Genomic DNA, 20,171 nt, shown 5'->3' on the forward strand with positions numbered 1-20,171 from the left:
ACTGCTTATAATTATGAGTTAGTAGAAATCAAGGACGAGGATCCCAATCCTTGGTTGAAATAAAATAATTTGGTATACAATGTACCGTATTAAAATTTTAATTTATCGACATTGGTTTTGGACCTGCTATATTTATATTGAATTTCGTTGTATGGTAATTCGGTAAATGCGAAATTTGAAAATATACCCAACCCAGGCAATATGTAAAGGCCCGCTACCTTTCCGAAGCGAAATTTAAAAGTTTCTTTAAATTAATAAGAAAATACAATATGGATGGCCTAAGATGAGGTAATAGCACCAAACAGTCCTACGTAATATATGATAACTGTGGAGATTCATTTCGCTGTTTTGCCGTCTGGCGCAGTAATATTCAACTACCGCGCAGTATCTAGGACGACGGCGGGAAACATAAAACGACCCGCGTTATGAAAATTAACATTTGATTCATTTTAAGTATTTTTTCTTCAAGAAATGATAATGAATGCAGTATTAACGCTAAGTTAATAAATTATGTGCCTCTACAAAATTATCGATCTTGTTTTACATTCCAATTTTAAAAATAAAAAGCCGCTTCGGAAAGGTCCGTCTGTCTGTCTGTCTGTCTGTCTGTCTGTCCGTCCGTCCGTCTGTCTGTAACACTTCGTTTCCGTGCAACAAATGTAACAAATGTAAACCGATTTTCTTCAAACTTAGTGACAAGGTTAAATGCCTTAAGGGCTCGGCCAAGTTCGATCGCGACTGTCGATGGACCTTATTTAGCGGAGTTATGGCTCTTTGCTTAAATAAAAAAAAAGTCAGTTTCTGCCACTTCCATACAATATAACTGTAATAAATATTAACCGATTATCTTTAAACTTGGTAACAAGGTTGAATGCCTTAAGTGCCTGGCCAAGATCGATTGCCACGGCATGTTTCAACCAAGGTTAACGTATGTTTATTAATTTCCTGTATATATCTAGGTAAATCAAATCGTTTACTTAATAAGGCGTAGAATGCTAAATTTGAAATAGTCCGCTTAACCTGCCTCAATCTGATTAAAATACCATGATCTGTATTTTCATCAGACTGAACCTGTCATATTTATTAGGATTGTGCACGGTCACTTGGGCGTGTCTATGCGTTGATGGGAGACAACTCTTGCATGATGTTCAAAAGTATGTATCCGTGCTGCAATTTGAAATTACAAACTTAAATATTTCATGACTTAAGAAAAAAACAATCAAATTACTGACGAATACAAGATTTTTATAAGATTGAAGACAAATAAGTGTATATAACTTAAAAGGGACTGGTCGTTTCCGTTGTGGACACTTTGCATTCCTTCAATGACTCACCTGAGAATTTTATACCTGCGCGCATGCGTACATCCGTATTATTGTTAGCGTTGATTTCCGCTGGACGATTGAAGAAATGTAAAATCCAGAGGATGAAAGTTGAAAATAAGCATTTCTTCACACATACTATCTTACGTTGATGATAGAGATTGGAATATCTACAGGTAAATTACAACACCTATGTGCATTATCTTTGCATTACTCACCTGTACGAAGCTAGGCGTTGATTGTTGGTTTTAAAATCACGTTACCGCGCCATTCACTTCCTAGTTTTTCTCCATATTTGTTTTTGCTCTAATTATGGTGCTTAATTTCTCTAAACCAGCCATGCAACTTAAAACACAAAATTTAATCAGTATTTGTGACAAAGGTACAATCAGCCAAACGATCGGTGGGTAAAAATTCGACTTTCTGTTAGACGTGGTGTAGTATATATATTGGTGTTCGTGATTCGCCATGTACATATACATATATATTAGACTAAATTACACATATTGCTCACAACCATTAGAAATGTTTAAACCATTATAATTTTTAATGTCCAACAACTTTATATTTCATGGTACGTACCTGATATCCAATTTGCAAAAATTCGGAATTTCTTATCCCTACGTATAATGGTACTGCTCCCCCCATTCAACAAAGTATATCAAATTATATAACATCACAGTTATGTTTATATAGCTAGGATAAGTACTGTAGGGATTATTTATGTAATTCTAGATCTGCTAGAATATTGAATATGTATCAGATATTAAAACTTTCTAATATGATTTATAGTTTTCTAAGATATTGCTTAGAATTAATCAATTTGTCACTTAGTTATATAAGTGTTTATATATATATATATGTATATATGATAAATTTAAAGAAAAATCCTTACGGACGAAATCTATAAGAAATAAAAACAATAATATTATTGTTTTTATATGTATATATATACATTTGTGGTGATTTTTGTTTGAAACAATACTTTTAACTGCATTTGTTTCTCTAAACTATTTAAAAAAAATGCAAAAACAACATGGGTATGTTGTGACAATGATCAATAATTTTGATGATGAGTATCATTTTATAAATTAAATGCAAACATTCAGAAAACAATGTCAAAAATATCATTAAAATAAAAAAAAACCCAGACTCAATAAAACTTCTTATTACAGTTTTCACAGTAAATATAAGGTTTTACACCTGTGAACCTATGTACTTCACTCCAGAAAAAATATCACCAATCAGAATGCAGCATTGGCAGTGAAAACCTCATTAGTTTGTGCACAAAAAGGATTAATCTCTTACTTTAATTTGTTTTTGAGTTATGCGATGATTATAAAGCCAATGCAGCATAAGGTAAATTGCGTAAACATGAAGCGTTTACGTACAATTTACCGACTGCTCCATTGGGTTTATCATCTCATAAACTAAACAAAGTATGAGGTTAATCCTTATACATTTACAATATTTTCTGTAAACAATGAAATCAACCAGAATGTCAAATACAATCATTTACTTTGTGTTTTTGTCATCAAAATTATACTGCCGTCATGTTTAGCCATGTACAACAGCCATTCAAAAAAAGCACGCTGTTGATTGACAGCTTAATCCCACCCTTTTAATTATTGCATGATGCCACAAAAAATTGTTTTCAGGACAAATAGCAATAACACATGTACATTAAAAAAATTAAATCTTTTTTATTTTATTGTATGTCTCCAGTTGTCTCGTACATGTGTAACTGTTATTTGTTAAAATTGACACATGATTTTGTGGAATGTCAAAGTAATTCTACCAATATTGACGTGTATTTACATGTATGCATACACAACGAATCGGGTCACGTGCTGCACTCAAGTTTTTGGGAAATAAATATATCTGTCCAACTAAGTCTATTGATACAGAAACAGTGGCTATTGTAAATATAACGTTATAATCACAAGGGCAAATAACTGTAAAATAGTATACAATGGCAAAACTAGAAGTGATGGTCTTCTGTCCATGGAAGCAAGAAGAAAATGTAATAAAAATAGAATATTCCTTGAATTTCATCTTGTGAGGTGGAAACTTTGATGTTTTTCACTTATTCTTCGCATTTAAGTGTTCACCTCACTGCATGAAAAATAACTGGTATTCATCAAGAAACAAGGAATTTTTATTCGTGTACTGTAGAGTAGTTGATAACCAATCCTGTTTTCCCCCACAGAGATTCACCACCTATAGACAGCCAACATGTCTAATTATCCACCCGGACCAATGGACGCCAATTACTTTGACGATGGCCGAGGCAACCGCCTAGAGTCTGCCTCAGAGCTTGGCAGTGCTTATGAGCTCCGTCGCCTGGGAGATTCTCGATACACTTCCCAAGCCAGTATGACAATGTCCTTATATGGAAGTCGGAGTATCCTGTCTATGTACACGCCGTCCCAGGCGTCATACATCCTCCCTGTTGTAACTGATGCACCCGACCCGATCAAAAAGCCAGCAGATAACTGGGGCTTCGCCTGCTGTTCTATATTTATTAACCCTTTATTTGGCCTCATTGCTGTGTTATTAGCAGGTAAGATTGTAATATTTGTACTGACTATATTGACAGAATGTGTCAGTCAATTTGAGATACAGATAATTTGGACATACATATCTTAATCAAGCTGTTATACTGTAAACAAACTAAGTTTCTTGTGTGATTAAATTTTGCGATAAGAAACTGCAAAAATGTTCCAAGGTGGAATGATGGATCCGTATAACTAAATAATTGCAGTAAAAGAAAATCATTAAATATGGAAATGCAAAATTAAGTTGCCATGGAAATAAGTTGAGTTACAGTATGAGCAGCAAGTGAATCATAAAGACTGTAAAATTAATAGAAACAGTTTAATACAAACACTGCATTTTGAGAATTTATTGCGTACAGGTAAACCAATTTAATGTATATAAATCACTTAGTTGAAGGTGCACAATTCACTGCTCTAATCCATATACATGGCTTGTCTTTTTTCTTTGAAAGCTGAGAAACAGACTGGTCACTGCTGTTTTAGTGTCATTTTAGACAAGACTTGGCACTTATTTGATTCACAACACTCAAAACTATAGGACTTCTATGATGTGATGGTTCATCATATATATATTTACTTTTCTGTTAGTTTTATGTTGATTTGTACATGTTTTCTGTTTGTTTTATATGATAATCTGTACATAGGTGTCTTTATAATATTTCTGTATTTTTTTCCTGAACAGAGATGTCCAAGGATTACTTTAATCGCTGTAAATACATCCAGGCCTCAAAGTATGGAGCTTACGCCAAAGGTGTCGCAGCTGGAGGGATCGTGTCCATGATTGTTGTATTGGCTCTGATTGTAGCTCAAGTGGTGAACTACCATCTCAAGTTTTATTACTGACCTTAACATTCATTCTTATCTACAAATATTTTGTTTCGTTTATAAAAAAATGACACTCCTTTAGTTTCGACAATAAGAAGAAAAGAAAAAAAGAGGCCCATGGGCAAAAATAATAAGATTTGGTTCGAACTTAAGTGCTTACTATAGGAAAGACCAAAAGGTCTGTGTTGTGATGTTATGATAAATATGAAGTGTTATCAGATTTCTGTTTACAAATCTAATCACTTATATACTCAAACTCGAAATTATACGATAGGAGTGCTATAAGACTTGAGACAGTAGCTTGTTTGGAAAAACATTTCATATATCAGCTAGTCAACAGTATCTCTGCAAGTCAATGTTTTACCGAAATTCACTATGAAGCACATAAATATTTGTTTTGAAGAAAAGGTTAGATAAATCTTGCAATGTCAGATTATGGATTTTTTTCTTCGTAACGTTTGAAAAAATTGTAAGTATGGACAAGTGGAAAGGAAGCACAGAGAAGGGAAAGAAAATTTGCTGCATGTTTCTGATTTAAATATTTTAGTCAATTTTTTTATACATAATGCATGTACAATGTAAATAGATCAAAGTATAGATATATATTTTTGTATGACACTAGTGTATAGAAAGCAGTGTGTATATCGTATATAGGTATCATCAGACATCCTATCTGTATGGCCATTCTTTTTCTTTTTGTACATATTTCATGGAAACTTTATACTGTTTTTTTAACACAGTAAATTGTTTGACGAAAGCACATTCCATTGTCATTTGAAGTGCTAAATTAATGAAAGTTACACATACACAAAAAAAATCCAACATAAAGAAAAATGTTGTAAAGTCTGCGTTATCAAAAAAGATGTCTTCCATTTATTTTTCTTTCACTCCTAGATTTTTTGTTTGTTAAAAAATACATCATCAACAAACTTTTTCCGTGATAAAGTAACGCATCTGTGTTGGTTGTATAGGTACTGAAAATGTCAAATGTAGGTATCATTAAAGAAAACGCATGGATTAAAACCATTTATATCCCTGAACTGTCAATGTTTTCTGGCTTTCGTATTACACACTGTATACCTCAATATGTGGATGTTCAGGACACTTAGCAATAGGTAGATACATAGGACAGTAATATTACATTTGTACTTTCATTTCATTTTTTGTAAATATTTTCTGATTTTGTCTTGTGCCATACTTATCATCATCATCATACTTTTTCCAGATATATGCAGTGTTCAGTAATTTTCTATCTGAAAGTAAGAAATTAATCGTGGAAGTATCAGCACATCATGATTACAAAGTGAACAAATAATTACAAAGCAATAATATAGGAAACTTAAGTTTAAGTTGAATTGATTCAGAATATTAAACTCAAATAACCTCCTTTTCAAACTTTTGAGCAGAATTGATTTTGCAGTATTCAGTAGGATGTCTGCAATGTTGAAGCAGGTTTGTTTAGATATACTAAGATACTATGTATGTATCTTGAATTATAAGGCATTATACTCCTTACAATGTTAAAATGGTACCAGGTGGAAGTTACATGTACTAACAAATGATTTCCTAGTAAATATTGCATTAATAAATGAGTTGTTCATAAAATATTGAGGTGCAATGAAATGCACATCATCAGAGATTCACGGTTTATTTGATAAGTGTAATGTAGTGCAGTCAACCGTGGTCTCCAACAATGTGGAACACTCAAAGGAATAGAAAGTTAAACTTTTGTAATGGTAAAAGGAAGATGTTGGTACTCAATTTTGATTCCTTTTGTTTTACTATTTAATCAAATCTTGAACTAGTATAGTATAACATATAGGTCTTAATTGTAGATAATTCATGTTTCACAGAGCATATTACATGTATGTGTGATTTTATAATATTACTTGGGGATAATTTTTATGTATTTTACCAGGAGAAAATCATATTTGGAAAATTGATGGGCACATTTAAATGAGGAATTAAAGAAATAAAGGTATATATAAGATGTTTATGTTACAAAAGACTTCAAAAATCATGTCCCTAAATTATTCATAAATTGAATCTCTTAATAGTTTTAATACTTAAAAAAATTACAGCTGATTGTTTGCTAGGGCACAATAAATGTCCATGTATTCTGTACCAAACAACTATATGATGCTGGCTAAGGGATATTTGTTTTGTCATCACCCAAGTCAAGGTGCAATTACATATATAGTTGTTTGAATCAATCATTCTCATTGAATATTCGTAAATATTTTTCATTTTCTAAATATCAATAATTTTATTTTATATAGAAATGAGATGATCATTTTAACAAAATTTTAAATGATTTTAGAAATTAATACATGTACTAATGATTATGTAGCATTCCAAATGAATTGTAATGAATCTATTGAAGATAAATCTTCATGCACAAATTTGATTTTTTGTTAAAAAATTACAACAAATGTTTGACCTTTGTTAGAATTGACGGTAATTTAGGCTGCCTTCAAAGAGCTGCCCATTGTTAACTGGTATTATAAGCTAGAATCTGTTACAATGATATACTAAGGAATTACAGAACATTGTATGTTACATAAATTGATAAATAAATGAAAATTTATATGCTATGTTGATTTATATCTTTTTACATCATGTGACTGGAAGGGTCAAATGACGTAATGCCATGGTGTTTTGTCTGTTGTCCAGAGTCTGTGAACACGTTTTAAACACTTCTCCTTTCATGGTCATGCCAAAGCAGATTTGGCATAAAACATTATTAGGGCATAGCAATCATTTACACTATATAAATTGGTCTGATACCTTAACAGCAGCAGATAGCTCAAGAAGGCAAACTTTAAATGCTGAGATTTGGTTTAAAAAGGCTACTCCATACACAGTTACTAATGATTGGATTACAGCCAAATTGAAGTATAAATAAATACAAGAGCTTGTTCTGATAGACTAGGAATGTACTCGTACATTACTGCATAAAAACTTATAGACTAGGATTGTACCCTTACATTATAGTAGACAAACTTATAGACTAGGAATGTACTCGTACATTACTGTAGAAAAACTTATAGACTAGGAATGTACTTGTACATTACTGTAACTAGACAAACTTATAGACTAGGAATGTACTGGTACATAACAGTAGACAAACTTATAGACAAGGAATGTACTCGTACATTACAGTAGACAAACTTATAGACTAGGAATGTACTCGTACATTACTGTAAACAAACTTATAGACTAGTAATGTACTCGTAAATAACAGTAGACAAACATAGACTAGGAATGTACTCGTACATTACTGTTGACAAACAAAGACTAGGAATGTACTCTTTTTATTACTGTAGACAAACTTATAGACTAGGAATGTACTGGTACATTACTGTAAATAAACTTATAGACTAGGAATATACTCGTACATTACTGTAGACAAACTTATAGACTAGGAATGAACTCGTAAATAACAGTAGACAAACATAGACTAGGAATGTACTCGTACATTACTGTAGATAAACTTATAGACTAGGAATATACTCGTACATTACTGTAGATAAATTTATAGACTAGGAATATACTCGTACATTATTGTAGATAAACTTATAGATTAGGAATATACTCATACATTACAGTAGACAAACATAGACTAGGAATGTACTTGTACATTACTGTAGACAAACTTATAGATTAGGAATGTACTCGTACATTACTGTAGACAAACTTATAGATTAGAAATGTACTTGTACATTACTGTGGATAGACTAGGAATGTACTTGTAAATAACAGTAGACAAACATAGACTAGGAATGTACTTGTACATTACTGTAAACAAACTTATAGATTAGGAATGTACTGGTACATAACAATATACAAACATAGACTAGGAATGTACTCGTATATTACTGTAGACAAACTTATAGACTAGGAATGTACTCGTACATTACTGTGGATAAACTTATAGACTAGGAATATACTCGTACATAACTGTAGACAAACTTATAGACTAGGAATGTACTTGTACATTACTGTAGACAAACTTATAGACTAGGAATGTACTTGTACATTACTGTAGACAAACATAGACTAGGAATGTACTTGTACATTACTGTAGACAAACTTATAGACTAGGAATGTACTTGTACATTACTGTAGACAAACATAGACTAGGAATGTACTTGTACATTACTGTAGACAAACATAGACTAGGAATGTACTTGTATATTACTGTAGACAAACATAGACTAGGAATGTACTTGTACATTACTGTAACTATATATATGAGACAAACTTATAGACTAGGAATGTACTCGTACATAACAGTAGACAAACTTATAGACTAGGAATGTACTCGTACATTACTGTAGACAAACATAGACTAGGAATGTACTCGTACATTACTGTAGACAAACATAGACTAGGAATGTACTCGTACATTACTGTTGACAAACAAAGACTAGGAATATACTCGTACATTACTGTAGATAAACTTATAGACTAAGAATGTACTCGTACATTACTGTAGACAAACTTTGATACTAGGAATGTACTCGTACATTACTGTTGACAAACAAAGACTTGGAATGTACTTGTACATTACTGTAGATAAACTTATAGACTAGGAATGTACTCGTACATTACTGTAGACAAACTTTGATACTAGGAATGTACTCGTACATTACTGTAGACAAACATAGACTAGGAATGTACTCGTACATTACTGTAGACAAACATAGACTAGGAATGTACTCGTACATTACTGTAGACAAACAAAGACTAGGAATATACTCGTACATTACTGTAGATAAACTTATAGACTAAGAATGTACTCGTACATTACTGTAGACGAACTTTGATACTAGGAATGTACTCGTACATTACTGTTGACAAACAAAGACTAGGAATGTACTCGTACATTACTGTAGATAAACTTATAGACTAGGAATGTACTCGTACATTACTGTAGACAAACTTTGATACTAGGAATGTACTCGTACATTACTGTAGACAAACTGATTTTTTCACTGATTTGTTTTCGCGTTTTCTTGTTTGTTCTTTTTCACGGTGATATGATTTCACGATTTAAAGTCATTTGGATCAATACTTTACCTATTGTCAGAACAATTCGGCAGCCATTACCAGTAATTATTGTGATTTCTAATCGCCCTAAAAATAAGCAAGATCTAATTACAAACTAAAATAAGTTGATATACACAATTGTAGAATTTAAATACATGTTTATTTAGCATTAATTTCAATTCAAAAACATCAAAGAAAACATTGCTTATATATGTTAAACCTTTATAACAAATGGGAGTTTCTTTTTCTGTTCTAATATCACATCCATGTAGATTTTACTGATGTTACAAATTAGATGAGCTGACTCTCCGAGCATTGATGCTTGCCAGTAAGGCATTTCTGTTCGGTGTTGTAGGTGGTCTGTCTGTATTGGCACCACCCCCGGGCTGGGGAGGCCCTCCCATGGGGGGTGGGCCACCCATTGGCTGAGGGGGCCCTCCAATAGGTGGTGGTGGGCCGCCCATAGGCTGGGGAGGGGGTGGGGGCATCCTAGTCATAGACTGGTAGGATCTGTGGGGTGAATGTTGGGTTGGACCAATGGAGGTGTAGGATGTCTGCCTGTGAGAAGACAAGTGAGTCTTCAAGTTTCTAGCTGATCGAGATGTTCCCGTCTTGGATGATTTCCTCTCAGTTAAGTTGGTATCTGATTTTTTTTCTTTCTATAATTTGAAAAAACAATACATCAATTTTGTCTTAATTAAAATGAGTGGTGTGCTACAGTAAGTGGAAAACAAGTATTTATTTACACATACGTTTGTTATGTTAAGTTTATTATGAGGAGCAATATTGAAAAGATACAGTAAAATAAGTACATTTTTTACTGAAAAAGCGTGCTTTTGCAGTATTGCTACTGCCCGGATGACCCACTAATTTAAATGCGATTGACCTCTCATTTGCATGCGATTTTTTCTCTTTTCCTCTTTCTAGAACAAATATGCTGCCATAGTGCAGTTTAATTGTAATAAACAACTTCTATGGCATTTCATTAAATAGAATAGTTTCAAACATGTCTACAAAAACTATAGCATGAACGTCTATAATTGAAAAATAGTGAGGATAATTTGCATCAGTGGTAGCGATAGGTGGCCTAATTCTCGCCAGTCATTTGCATATATTTATGTAAACATCCGGTTTGGGTAACACTAAATAAAGGAATTGTCAGGATTTTGGTATGTAAGTATCTAATTGTACGTTGATGTATACATTCATAATCTATTATATAATGACAATTTTTTTATTTCTGTAAGACAAGTAACTTAATGTTATAAGAAGATAAAGACTTACCTTTGCCTTGGTAGCATTTTTCTGATGACGCACACAGCTGCAACAACAAAAGAGGCTCATGTAAAGATCAACAACAGTCTGAGTAAATAGTTTGATTTTGGTTTAGTATTCTATTGCTTACATTGTCATAGCAAGGGTCATTTAGGGTAGAAGGTGGAGGGAAGCCAGAGTATCTGGAGAACTACAACCTGAACTGTCATCAGCACCTGGTAACTACTAGAACATGGGAATCCAACTCGCGACTAAGAGAGGAAGGGCTTGACTTGTTGTAATATGTCTAAACCCTCAAATAATTAAAATCAAGATAATTCTCATGAGAATGTAATATATGTACCCCGCCCAAGGCTGCGGCATCATTGCCCTTAGAAGTGATGTGGAAATGAAGATAGCGCTGCGAGGTGTCCATTGACTTGCTTCTGTTACAATGACATAAAAAGATCTGATGTGAGTGTGATGTACTAACCTCATTATGGTCTGGTTAAGATGCCACTATTACCTTTCTGATGTGAGTGTGAAACTGTGTGAAGTACTAACCTCATTATGGTCTGGTTAAGATGCCACTATTACCTTTATGATGTGAGTGTGATGTATTAACCTCATTATAGTCTGGTTAAGATGCCACTATTACCTTTCTGATGTGAGTGTGATGTACTAACCTCATTATGGTCTGGTTAAGATGCCACTATTACCTTTCTGATGTGAGTGTGATGTACTAACCTCATTATGGTCTGGTTAAGATGTCACTATTGCCTTATAGTATGTATTGTCTAGTGCTGGAATCCCTCAACAATACTAGACAATAGCCTCTCTCAACCAGGCCATAATAGATTAATAGAATCTTACATGGGCTTGTCAAGAGGACAGGGATATCTCAACCCGAGTGAAATATTTTGGCTGGTCAACCCGAGGCTTGGCGGGAGTTGATGGCCAATATCTTTCACGAGGGTTGAGATATCCCTGTCCACTTGATAGACCCATGTTTGATTCTTTTTCTCCCATACTTTCACAAAGCATTATGAAAATGAAATTTTAGAAACATTTCCAAAGCGCCGCCATCATTGGACAGTTGCAGTGTGTCAAAATTATTGAAGCCGCTGATGATAGACGCTGCATGCATGTCTTGATGTGACTTAACATATAGCGGCGATAATCAGCATGTGTCTTGGTGTGACTTATCATATAGCGGTGATAATCAGCATGTGTCTTGGCCAGACTTACCATATATAGCGGTAATAATCTGCATGTGTCTTTGCCAGACTTACCATATAGAGGTGATAATCAGCATGTGTCTTGACCGGACTTACCAAATAGCGGTGATAATCAGCATGTGTCTTAGCCAGACTTACCATCAAGTGGTGATAATCAGCATGATGTGACTTACCATATAGCGGTGATAATCAGCATGTGTCTTGGCCAGACTTACCATATATAGCGGTAATAATCCGCATGTGTCTTTGCCAGACTTACCATATAGAGGTGATAATCAGCATGTGTCTTGACCAGACTTACCAAATAGCGGTGATAATCAGCATGTGTCTTAGCCAGACTTACCATCAAGTGGTGATAATCAGCATGATGTGACTTACCATATAGTGGTGATAATCAGCATGTGTCTTGGCCAGACTTACCATATATAGCGGTGATAATCAGCATGTGTCTTGGCCAGACTAACCATAAAGCCGTGATAATCAGCATGTGTCTTGGCCAGACTAACCATATATAGCGGTGATAATCAGCATGTGTCTTGGCTAGATTTATCATATAGCGGTGATAATCAGCATGTGTTTTGTTGTGACTTACCATATAGCGGTGATAATCAGCATGTGTTTTGTTGTGACTTACCATATAGTGGTGATAATCAGCATGTGTCTTGTTGTGACTTACCATATAGTGTTGATAATCAGCATGTGTCTTGTTGTGACTTACCATATAGCGGTGATAATCAGCATGTGTTTTGTTGTGACTTACCATATAGCGGTGATAATCAGCATGTGTCTTGGCCAGACTTACCATATAATCGTTATTACCAGGATGATAATTAGTACAAAGATGGCAGCCAGTTCTGTGACAGCCAGATCAGCATAGTTCACATTTTCATCCTCAAGGATAGTAGCCACAGCTGATGGTACATGTTTGGGTGAATTCGGCTGGGTCAAGGTCAGTTTACCTTGTAATAAAATTTTAAATTTTTTTTTAAAAATTGTCAAATCTCCTTAATTTGTTGAATTACCATTCCTTGATTTCACATTAATGGCATCCATAGTTAAATCTACATATTATATTTAACTTGGTAACAATCAAAATCGATGTAAATTAGCATTTTTCCATATATCAATAGTAGTGTGAAATGACCTCAGTACAGCAATAATTAACAAATAGAACTATAATCACTAGTGGTGTGTAAAAACATATTTACCACAAACAAGAGTCATGTTAAATCTAAACACAACATCATCCTTCTTTGGCTTTGTGCTCTTGCTTTTATAGGAAAAGTGGACACATTTGAAGAGTCCCTCGTCTTCACAAGGTAGGAGTGGGATGTGTAAGGTGAAGGATGCGGTATCACCTGGAAAATACAGGAAATCAACATCACATGGTAATCCTGTTCATCAACACTGTCCAACGAGGAAATCAACATCACATGGTAATCCTGTTCATCAACAGTCCAACGAGGAAATCAACATCACATGGTAATTCTGTTCATTAACACAGTCCAACGAGGAAATCAACATCACATGGTAATCCTGCTCATCAACACAGTCCAGCGAGGAAATCAACATCACATGGTAATCCTGTTCATCAACACAGTCCAACGAGGAAATCAACATCACATGGTAATCCTGTTCATCAACACAGTCCAGCGAGGAAATCAACATCACATGGTAATCCTGTTCATCAACACAGTCCAACGAGGAAATCAACATCACATGGTAATCCTGTTCATCAACACAGTCCAACGAGGAAATCAACATCACATGGTAATCCTGTTCATCAACACAGTCCAACGAGGAAATCAACATCACATGGTAATCCTGTTCATCAACACAGTCCAATGAGGAGATCAACATCACATGGTAATCCTGTTCATCAACACAGTCCAAGAGGAAATCAACATCACATGGTAATCCTGTTCATCAACACAGTCCAACGAGTAGATCAACATCACATGGTAATCCTGTTCATCAACACAGTCCAATGAGGAAATCAACATCACATGGTAATCCTGTTCATCAACACAGTCCAACGAGGAAATCAACATCACATGGTAATCCTGTTCATCAACACAGTCCAACGAGTAGATCAACATCACATGGTAATCCTGTTCATCAACACAGTCCAATGAGGAAATCAACATCACATGGTAATCCTGTTCATCAACACAGTCCAAGGAGGAAATCAACATCACATGGTAATCCTGTTCATCAACACAGTCCAACGAGTAGATCAACATCCCATGGTAATCCTGTTCATCAACACAGTCAAATGAGGAGATCAACATCACATGGTAAACCTGTTCATCAACACAGTCCAAAGAGGAAATCAACATCACATGGTTATCCTGTTCATCAACACAGTCCAACGAGTAGATCAACATCACATGGTAATCCTGTTCATCAACACAGTCCAATGAGGAAATCAACATCACATGGTAATCCTGTTCATCAACACAGTCCAACGAGGAAATCAACATCACATGGTAATCCTGTTCATCAACACAGTCCAACGAGTAGATCAACATCACATGGTAATCCTGTTCATCAACACAGTCCAATGAGGAAATCAACATCACATGGTAATCCTGTTCATCAACACAGTCCAACGAGGAAATCAACATCACATGGTAATCCTTTTCATCAACACAGTCCAACGAGTAGATCAACATCACATGGTAATCCTGTTCATCAACACAGTCCAATGAGGAAATCAACATCACATGGTTATCCTGTTCATCAACACAATCCAACGAGGAAATCAACATCACATGGTAATCCTGTTCATCAACACTGTCCAACGAGGAAATCAACATCACATGGTAATCCTGTTCATCAACACAGTCCAGCGAGGAAATCAACATCACATGGTAATCCTGTTCATCAACACAGTCCAACGAGGAAATCAACATCACATGGTAATCCTGTTCATCAACAGTCCAACGAGGAAATCAACATCACATGGTAATCCTGTTCATCAACACAGTCCAACGAGGAAATCAACATCACATGGTAATCCTGTTCATCAACACAGTCCAACAAGGAAATCAACATCACATGGTAATCCTGTTCATCAAAACAATCCAACGAGGAAATCAACATCACATGGTAACCCTGTTCATCAACACAGTCCAACGAGGAAATCAACATCACATGGTAATCCTGTTCATCAACACAGTCCAACGAGGAAATCAACATCACATAGTAATCCTGTTCATCAACACAGTCCAACGAGGAAATCAACATCACATGGTAATCCTGTTCATCAACACAGTCCAGCGAGGAAATCAACATCACATGGTAATCCTGTTCATCAACACAGTCCAACGAGGAAATCAACATCACATGGTAATCCTGTTCATCAACAACAGTCCAACGAGGAAATCAACATCACATGGTAATCCTGTTCATCAACACAGTCCAACGAGTAAATCAACATCACATGGTAATCCTGTTCATCAACACAGTCCAACGAGGAAATCAACATCACATGGTAATCCTGTTCATCAACACAGTCCAACGAGGAAATCAACATCACATGGTAATCCTGTTCATCAACACAGTCCAACGAGGAAATCAACATCACATGGTAATCCTGTTCATCAACACAGTCCAACGAGGAAATCAACATCACATGGTAATCCTGTTCATCAACACAGTCCAACGAGGAAAATCAACATCACATGGTAATCCTGTTCATCAACACAGTCCAACGAGGAAATCAACATCACATGGTAATCCTGTTCATCACAGTCAACGAGGAAATCAACATCACATGGTAATCCTGTTCATCAACACAGTCCAACGAGGAAATCAACATCACATGGTAATCCTGTTCATCAACACAGTCCAACAAGGAAATCAACATCACATGGTAATCCTGTTCATCAACACAGTCCAACGAGGAAATCAACATCACATGGTAATCCTGTTCATCAACACAGTCCAACGAGGAAATCAACATCACATGGTAATCCTGTTCATCAACACAGTCCAATGAGGAAATCAACATCACATGATAATCCTGTTCATCAACACAGTCCAACGAGGAAATCAACATCACATGGTAATCCTGTTCATCAACACAGTCCAACGAGGAAATCAACATCACATGGTAATCCTGTTCATCAACACAGTCCAACGAGGAAATCAACATCACATAGTAATCCTGTTCATCAACACTGTCCAACGAGGAAATCAACATCACATGGTAATCCTGTTCATCAACAGTCCAACAAGGAAATCAACATCGCATGGTAATCCTGTTCATCAACACAGTCCAACGAGGAAATCAACATCACATGGTAATCCTGTTCATCAACACAGTCCAACGAGGATATCAATACTGCATGTTGTTCTGTCACACTGACAATTAATATTCTATCCAGGAGCTCAGGGACTTACTTACACAAAAAAAAAATCACAATTTTTTGTTACCAATGTAACAGTTTAAATTTGCTATAGCGATAATTTTCTATTTTCTAGCTTCATACTATAAAGAATTTCCCTATAGGTCCGTTGACAGAGCAGCAGACCAGTGATGTAAGGGGTCGCACACCACTCCAAGTAAAAATATTACCAGGCTTTTTTGAATGGAGAGGGAATTAACGTAGATAAGTGTGTGTTCATGAGCAAACACAATTGAAACGAGTTAGTAGTGTAGCAGGTTTGATTCATAAATAAGTAGCTGGGAGGATTTTCCCTATAGTCCAGGGTTACAGATTTGATCCCCGCTGGCTGCATACTACTCTCACGCTGTCACACCAACAGAAAGCCACATCATGTTAATAATACAAAATGCAGATTGAGGAAAGAGAGGTGATTAACCATTACTAATGTAACTAAAAATAATAAATAAATAAGATAGAGTGATATTACATTATGTTGAGATATGTTTCACTTTAAAAAAATAAAAAACATCCTTTGTCTGTATATGTACATTAAATATAACTGTTTATCTTACCTTGGGTGACGTCTCCCTCCAACAGCTGTTTATCCTTTATATGCTGATACTTCCTCCAGCCGATTTCACCCTGTACATCATCGGGCCATATTACAGCACCAGATTTTGATACCTTTGCCAGTAACTTGAATTGTGCCTGCCCTTGTCCCTTTCTCATCCAGTAGAAAACATGGGATGATTTGGCTGGTGACCTGGCCAAGCATTTGAGATCCAATGAAGGAGTACCGTCATTTAAAACACCTTTAGAGCTGTGTACTGTTACTGATGGTGAGCCTAATAATCATAAACAATCATTATTTCTAATTTCACGTTTTGATTTACACATGGGTTTTCCCATCCTCCATACTCTTTTTTACTCTACGTGTTATATTCTTTTGATGTATATCAAAGGATCAAATTATACCTGTGTCATCTGTTGCCTCAAGTTTTGCTATGAGATAGTCCAGGGGTGGATATAACGTTCAATAATAGTAACCTCTGGAGAATCGAGGATGGGGTTTGATACTTTTGAAAGACACATTAAAAACCATTATGGTGAATGAAAAAAAAATCACATATAAGAAACATTTTAAAAAGATACATGTATGTAGTTCTAAGTTCTTAGCACTACAACTTACCAAATTGATCCCCAAATTCTCCTGTGACCTGGCTCTTGGTAGCACTTATTGAAGTCTGGCTTATTACTGCTGGAGCATTTACAATTGGGCCATTATATTTCTGAAGAAAATGAACATAAATTCTGATTAAGAAATAAGGCCAGATGTTACATCTTATTCTAATCAGTCCTTTAGTACAACCAGTCTAGACTATGTAATTGCTTATGACGTTCAATCACAACTAATTTTATATCAGTACATGTATACCAGATCTAGTAATGTTAGCTAGCATGGTCTGACATTCTTTTGAATTAAAATTTGCTGACAGTTCGATGATTTGATGTGACACTTTTAATTGCTTACATCAAATATCAATTTAATTTTCAAACCAACTTCCAGAACATGCAACTGCATGTTTCAGAACCTATTGTTGTATCTAATGTTATTACTACTCCAAGCTATGTTCACAGAGATTTGGCACAACTTTTTTTAACCAACAGTATGTATTATAAATTCCTTAGGAGCCATCACGAAATAGTTAAAGTACTATCAAACGTGAGTTGAGTTTTATTTTTATATACAATTCTGATATGTATAGGCCTACTGTTGGTTAAAAGATTTTTTGCAAGGTCATTGTAGCTATATTCAATTTAAATCATTTATTTGCATTTTTACATCCACAAACAAGGATCGATAGCAAATTACAAAGATAACATTACATGTATAACACAATAACAATAAAACAAGAACAACTTATGCATTCAGCAAGCCCGCTTTCCTCAGTTCAAACGACTTTTTAATGAAGTGGCCCAAATCCCGCAGAAGTTGTGGTTCATTAACGTTAGATGACAATAACTTTATAAATTTTTCATAGACTGTGAACAATAATATTTAGATAAGAAAGTTTGAATTAATGTAAAATACACGTTTTGTAAGACAATTTCTCACCTGCTGATTTTACACTACAGGTATTAGGAAGTTTGCAAATCATATCCCAATAAATATAATCATGTTTCCTACCACCATGTGCACTTGATCATTGATGATCAACAATGATGATGCTGGTGATTAATGATGATGATGATGATGATGAAGCATATTTAGATCTGTAATTTTTCTATAATGAATCATATTTCCATAACACTGATGTAAATATCAGATATTAAAAATCTACACTATTACAGTAAGCTTAAATACCTTTTTATGCGGCTCTTCCTCTGTCAATGCTGTAGCTAGCAAGAAGACACCTACAATGCGTAAAGGGCGTAAATTTTATTTGGGTTACTTCCCTTTCATCGCTTCGCCAATTTAGAAATGTTCCAAGCAACCAACTTTTATCAGACGATAGCAATGTTATGTCTAGATCTACCTTTATTTCAAGTCGGTACTGTACAGTACATGTATCAACACATGCCAACTTCAACATTTTTTAAAAGGAGAATACCCAGAAAGGCAGGATTTTTTTTTTTTTTTTAAATAAACGGAATTCTTGGAGATTACTTATGATTAAAATAAATTTGTATCATAGATCTATGATGAACTTACCGTAAAGAAGAAAAATACGGAACATTGCAAAATGTCAGTGTTACATTTTAGCCGTCGTTTATTTGTTTTGTGACGTCATCAAAATGAGGGAAATCGACGTAACGTGAACGTTTGTAAATTCGCGGGAAAGAAGATCTTCGAACACGTGTCATTCGTTCAAGATGAAGTTTTTCTATACTAACTTTAATAATGATTTGTTAGCCTTCTGACTTTAGTCTATTGTTGTAAAATCGTCGGTTTAAGGATATAAGCTTTTATACTGAATATGAAAGGGGTGTAAACTTGAAATTAACCATTTTTTTTAGTTTATTCCCAGTCTAAAAAGTATTTTAATTGCGCTAGAATAATGCGAGTGTACAGCTCGTATGATATTGACAGTCCTTTCTGTTGACTGAATACACAGACTACAGGCCTTTCTATAACCAATAATAAACAAATAAATAAAGTATCCTAATGTTAATTAGAATTGTTAAAGAATACTGTTACATATTTTCGGAAACATACATTAGATATTTAGGTATTTTAATTCCACGAAATATCCAGTCATCTCGGCAACTCGGAAACTTTTCTATAAATTTGTGGCCATTATCCATGAACACAAGAACATCTATTAATAATCCTTTTTGAACATTACAGAATATTTTTCTAAAAAGAAATCGCTCAAGTCTTGAGTATGCTGATTTGTAATTCTTTAATTTTAGCGCGTTTGCGTCAGCGAAATTGATTTTTACCTTTTACAAGACTTCCCTTCCGTTTGTGACTCGATCAAAATTATCGATTTTGGATGATTCATCGTAATAGGTTACGTCTTGTGC

At 34.8% G+C, this 20,171-nt stretch overlaps 2 protein-coding genes across 2 annotated transcripts; one reads left to right on the top strand and one right to left on the bottom strand.

The window, feature by feature from the left end:
- Positions 1–1,338: 1,338 nt before the first annotated feature.
- On the top strand, positions 1,339–7,299 carry LOC138320947 (uncharacterized). Its single transcript, XM_069264270.1, has 3 exons — positions 1,339–1,498; positions 3,532–3,885; positions 4,563–7,299. Exons 2-3 carry the CDS (start codon positions 3,558–3,560, stop codon positions 4,721–4,723), a joined length of 489 nt encoding a protein of 162 aa, XP_069120371.1. The 5' UTR covers positions 1,339–1,498; positions 3,532–3,557; the 3' UTR covers positions 4,724–7,299.
- Positions 7,300–9,895: 2,596 nt separating this feature from the next.
- LOC138320948 (uncharacterized) lies at positions 9,896–19,463 on the bottom strand. Its single transcript, XM_069264271.1, has 8 exons — positions 19,357–19,463; positions 19,009–19,058; positions 17,833–17,932; positions 17,216–17,488; positions 13,458–13,607; positions 13,052–13,208; positions 11,042–11,078; positions 9,896–10,416 (listed from the first exon to the last, which is right to left on the bottom strand). Exons 1-8 carry the CDS (start codon positions 19,379–19,381, stop codon positions 10,042–10,044), a joined length of 1,167 nt encoding a protein of 388 aa, XP_069120372.1. The 5' UTR covers positions 19,382–19,463; the 3' UTR covers positions 9,896–10,041.
- Positions 19,464–20,171: the final 708 nt, after the last annotated feature.

This window comes from Argopecten irradians, chromosome 4 (assembly GCF_041381155.1).
Source record: "Argopecten irradians isolate NY chromosome 4, Ai_NY, whole genome shotgun sequence".
Taxonomy (NCBI): Eukaryota; Metazoa; Mollusca; class Bivalvia; order Pectinida; family Pectinidae; genus Argopecten; species Argopecten irradians.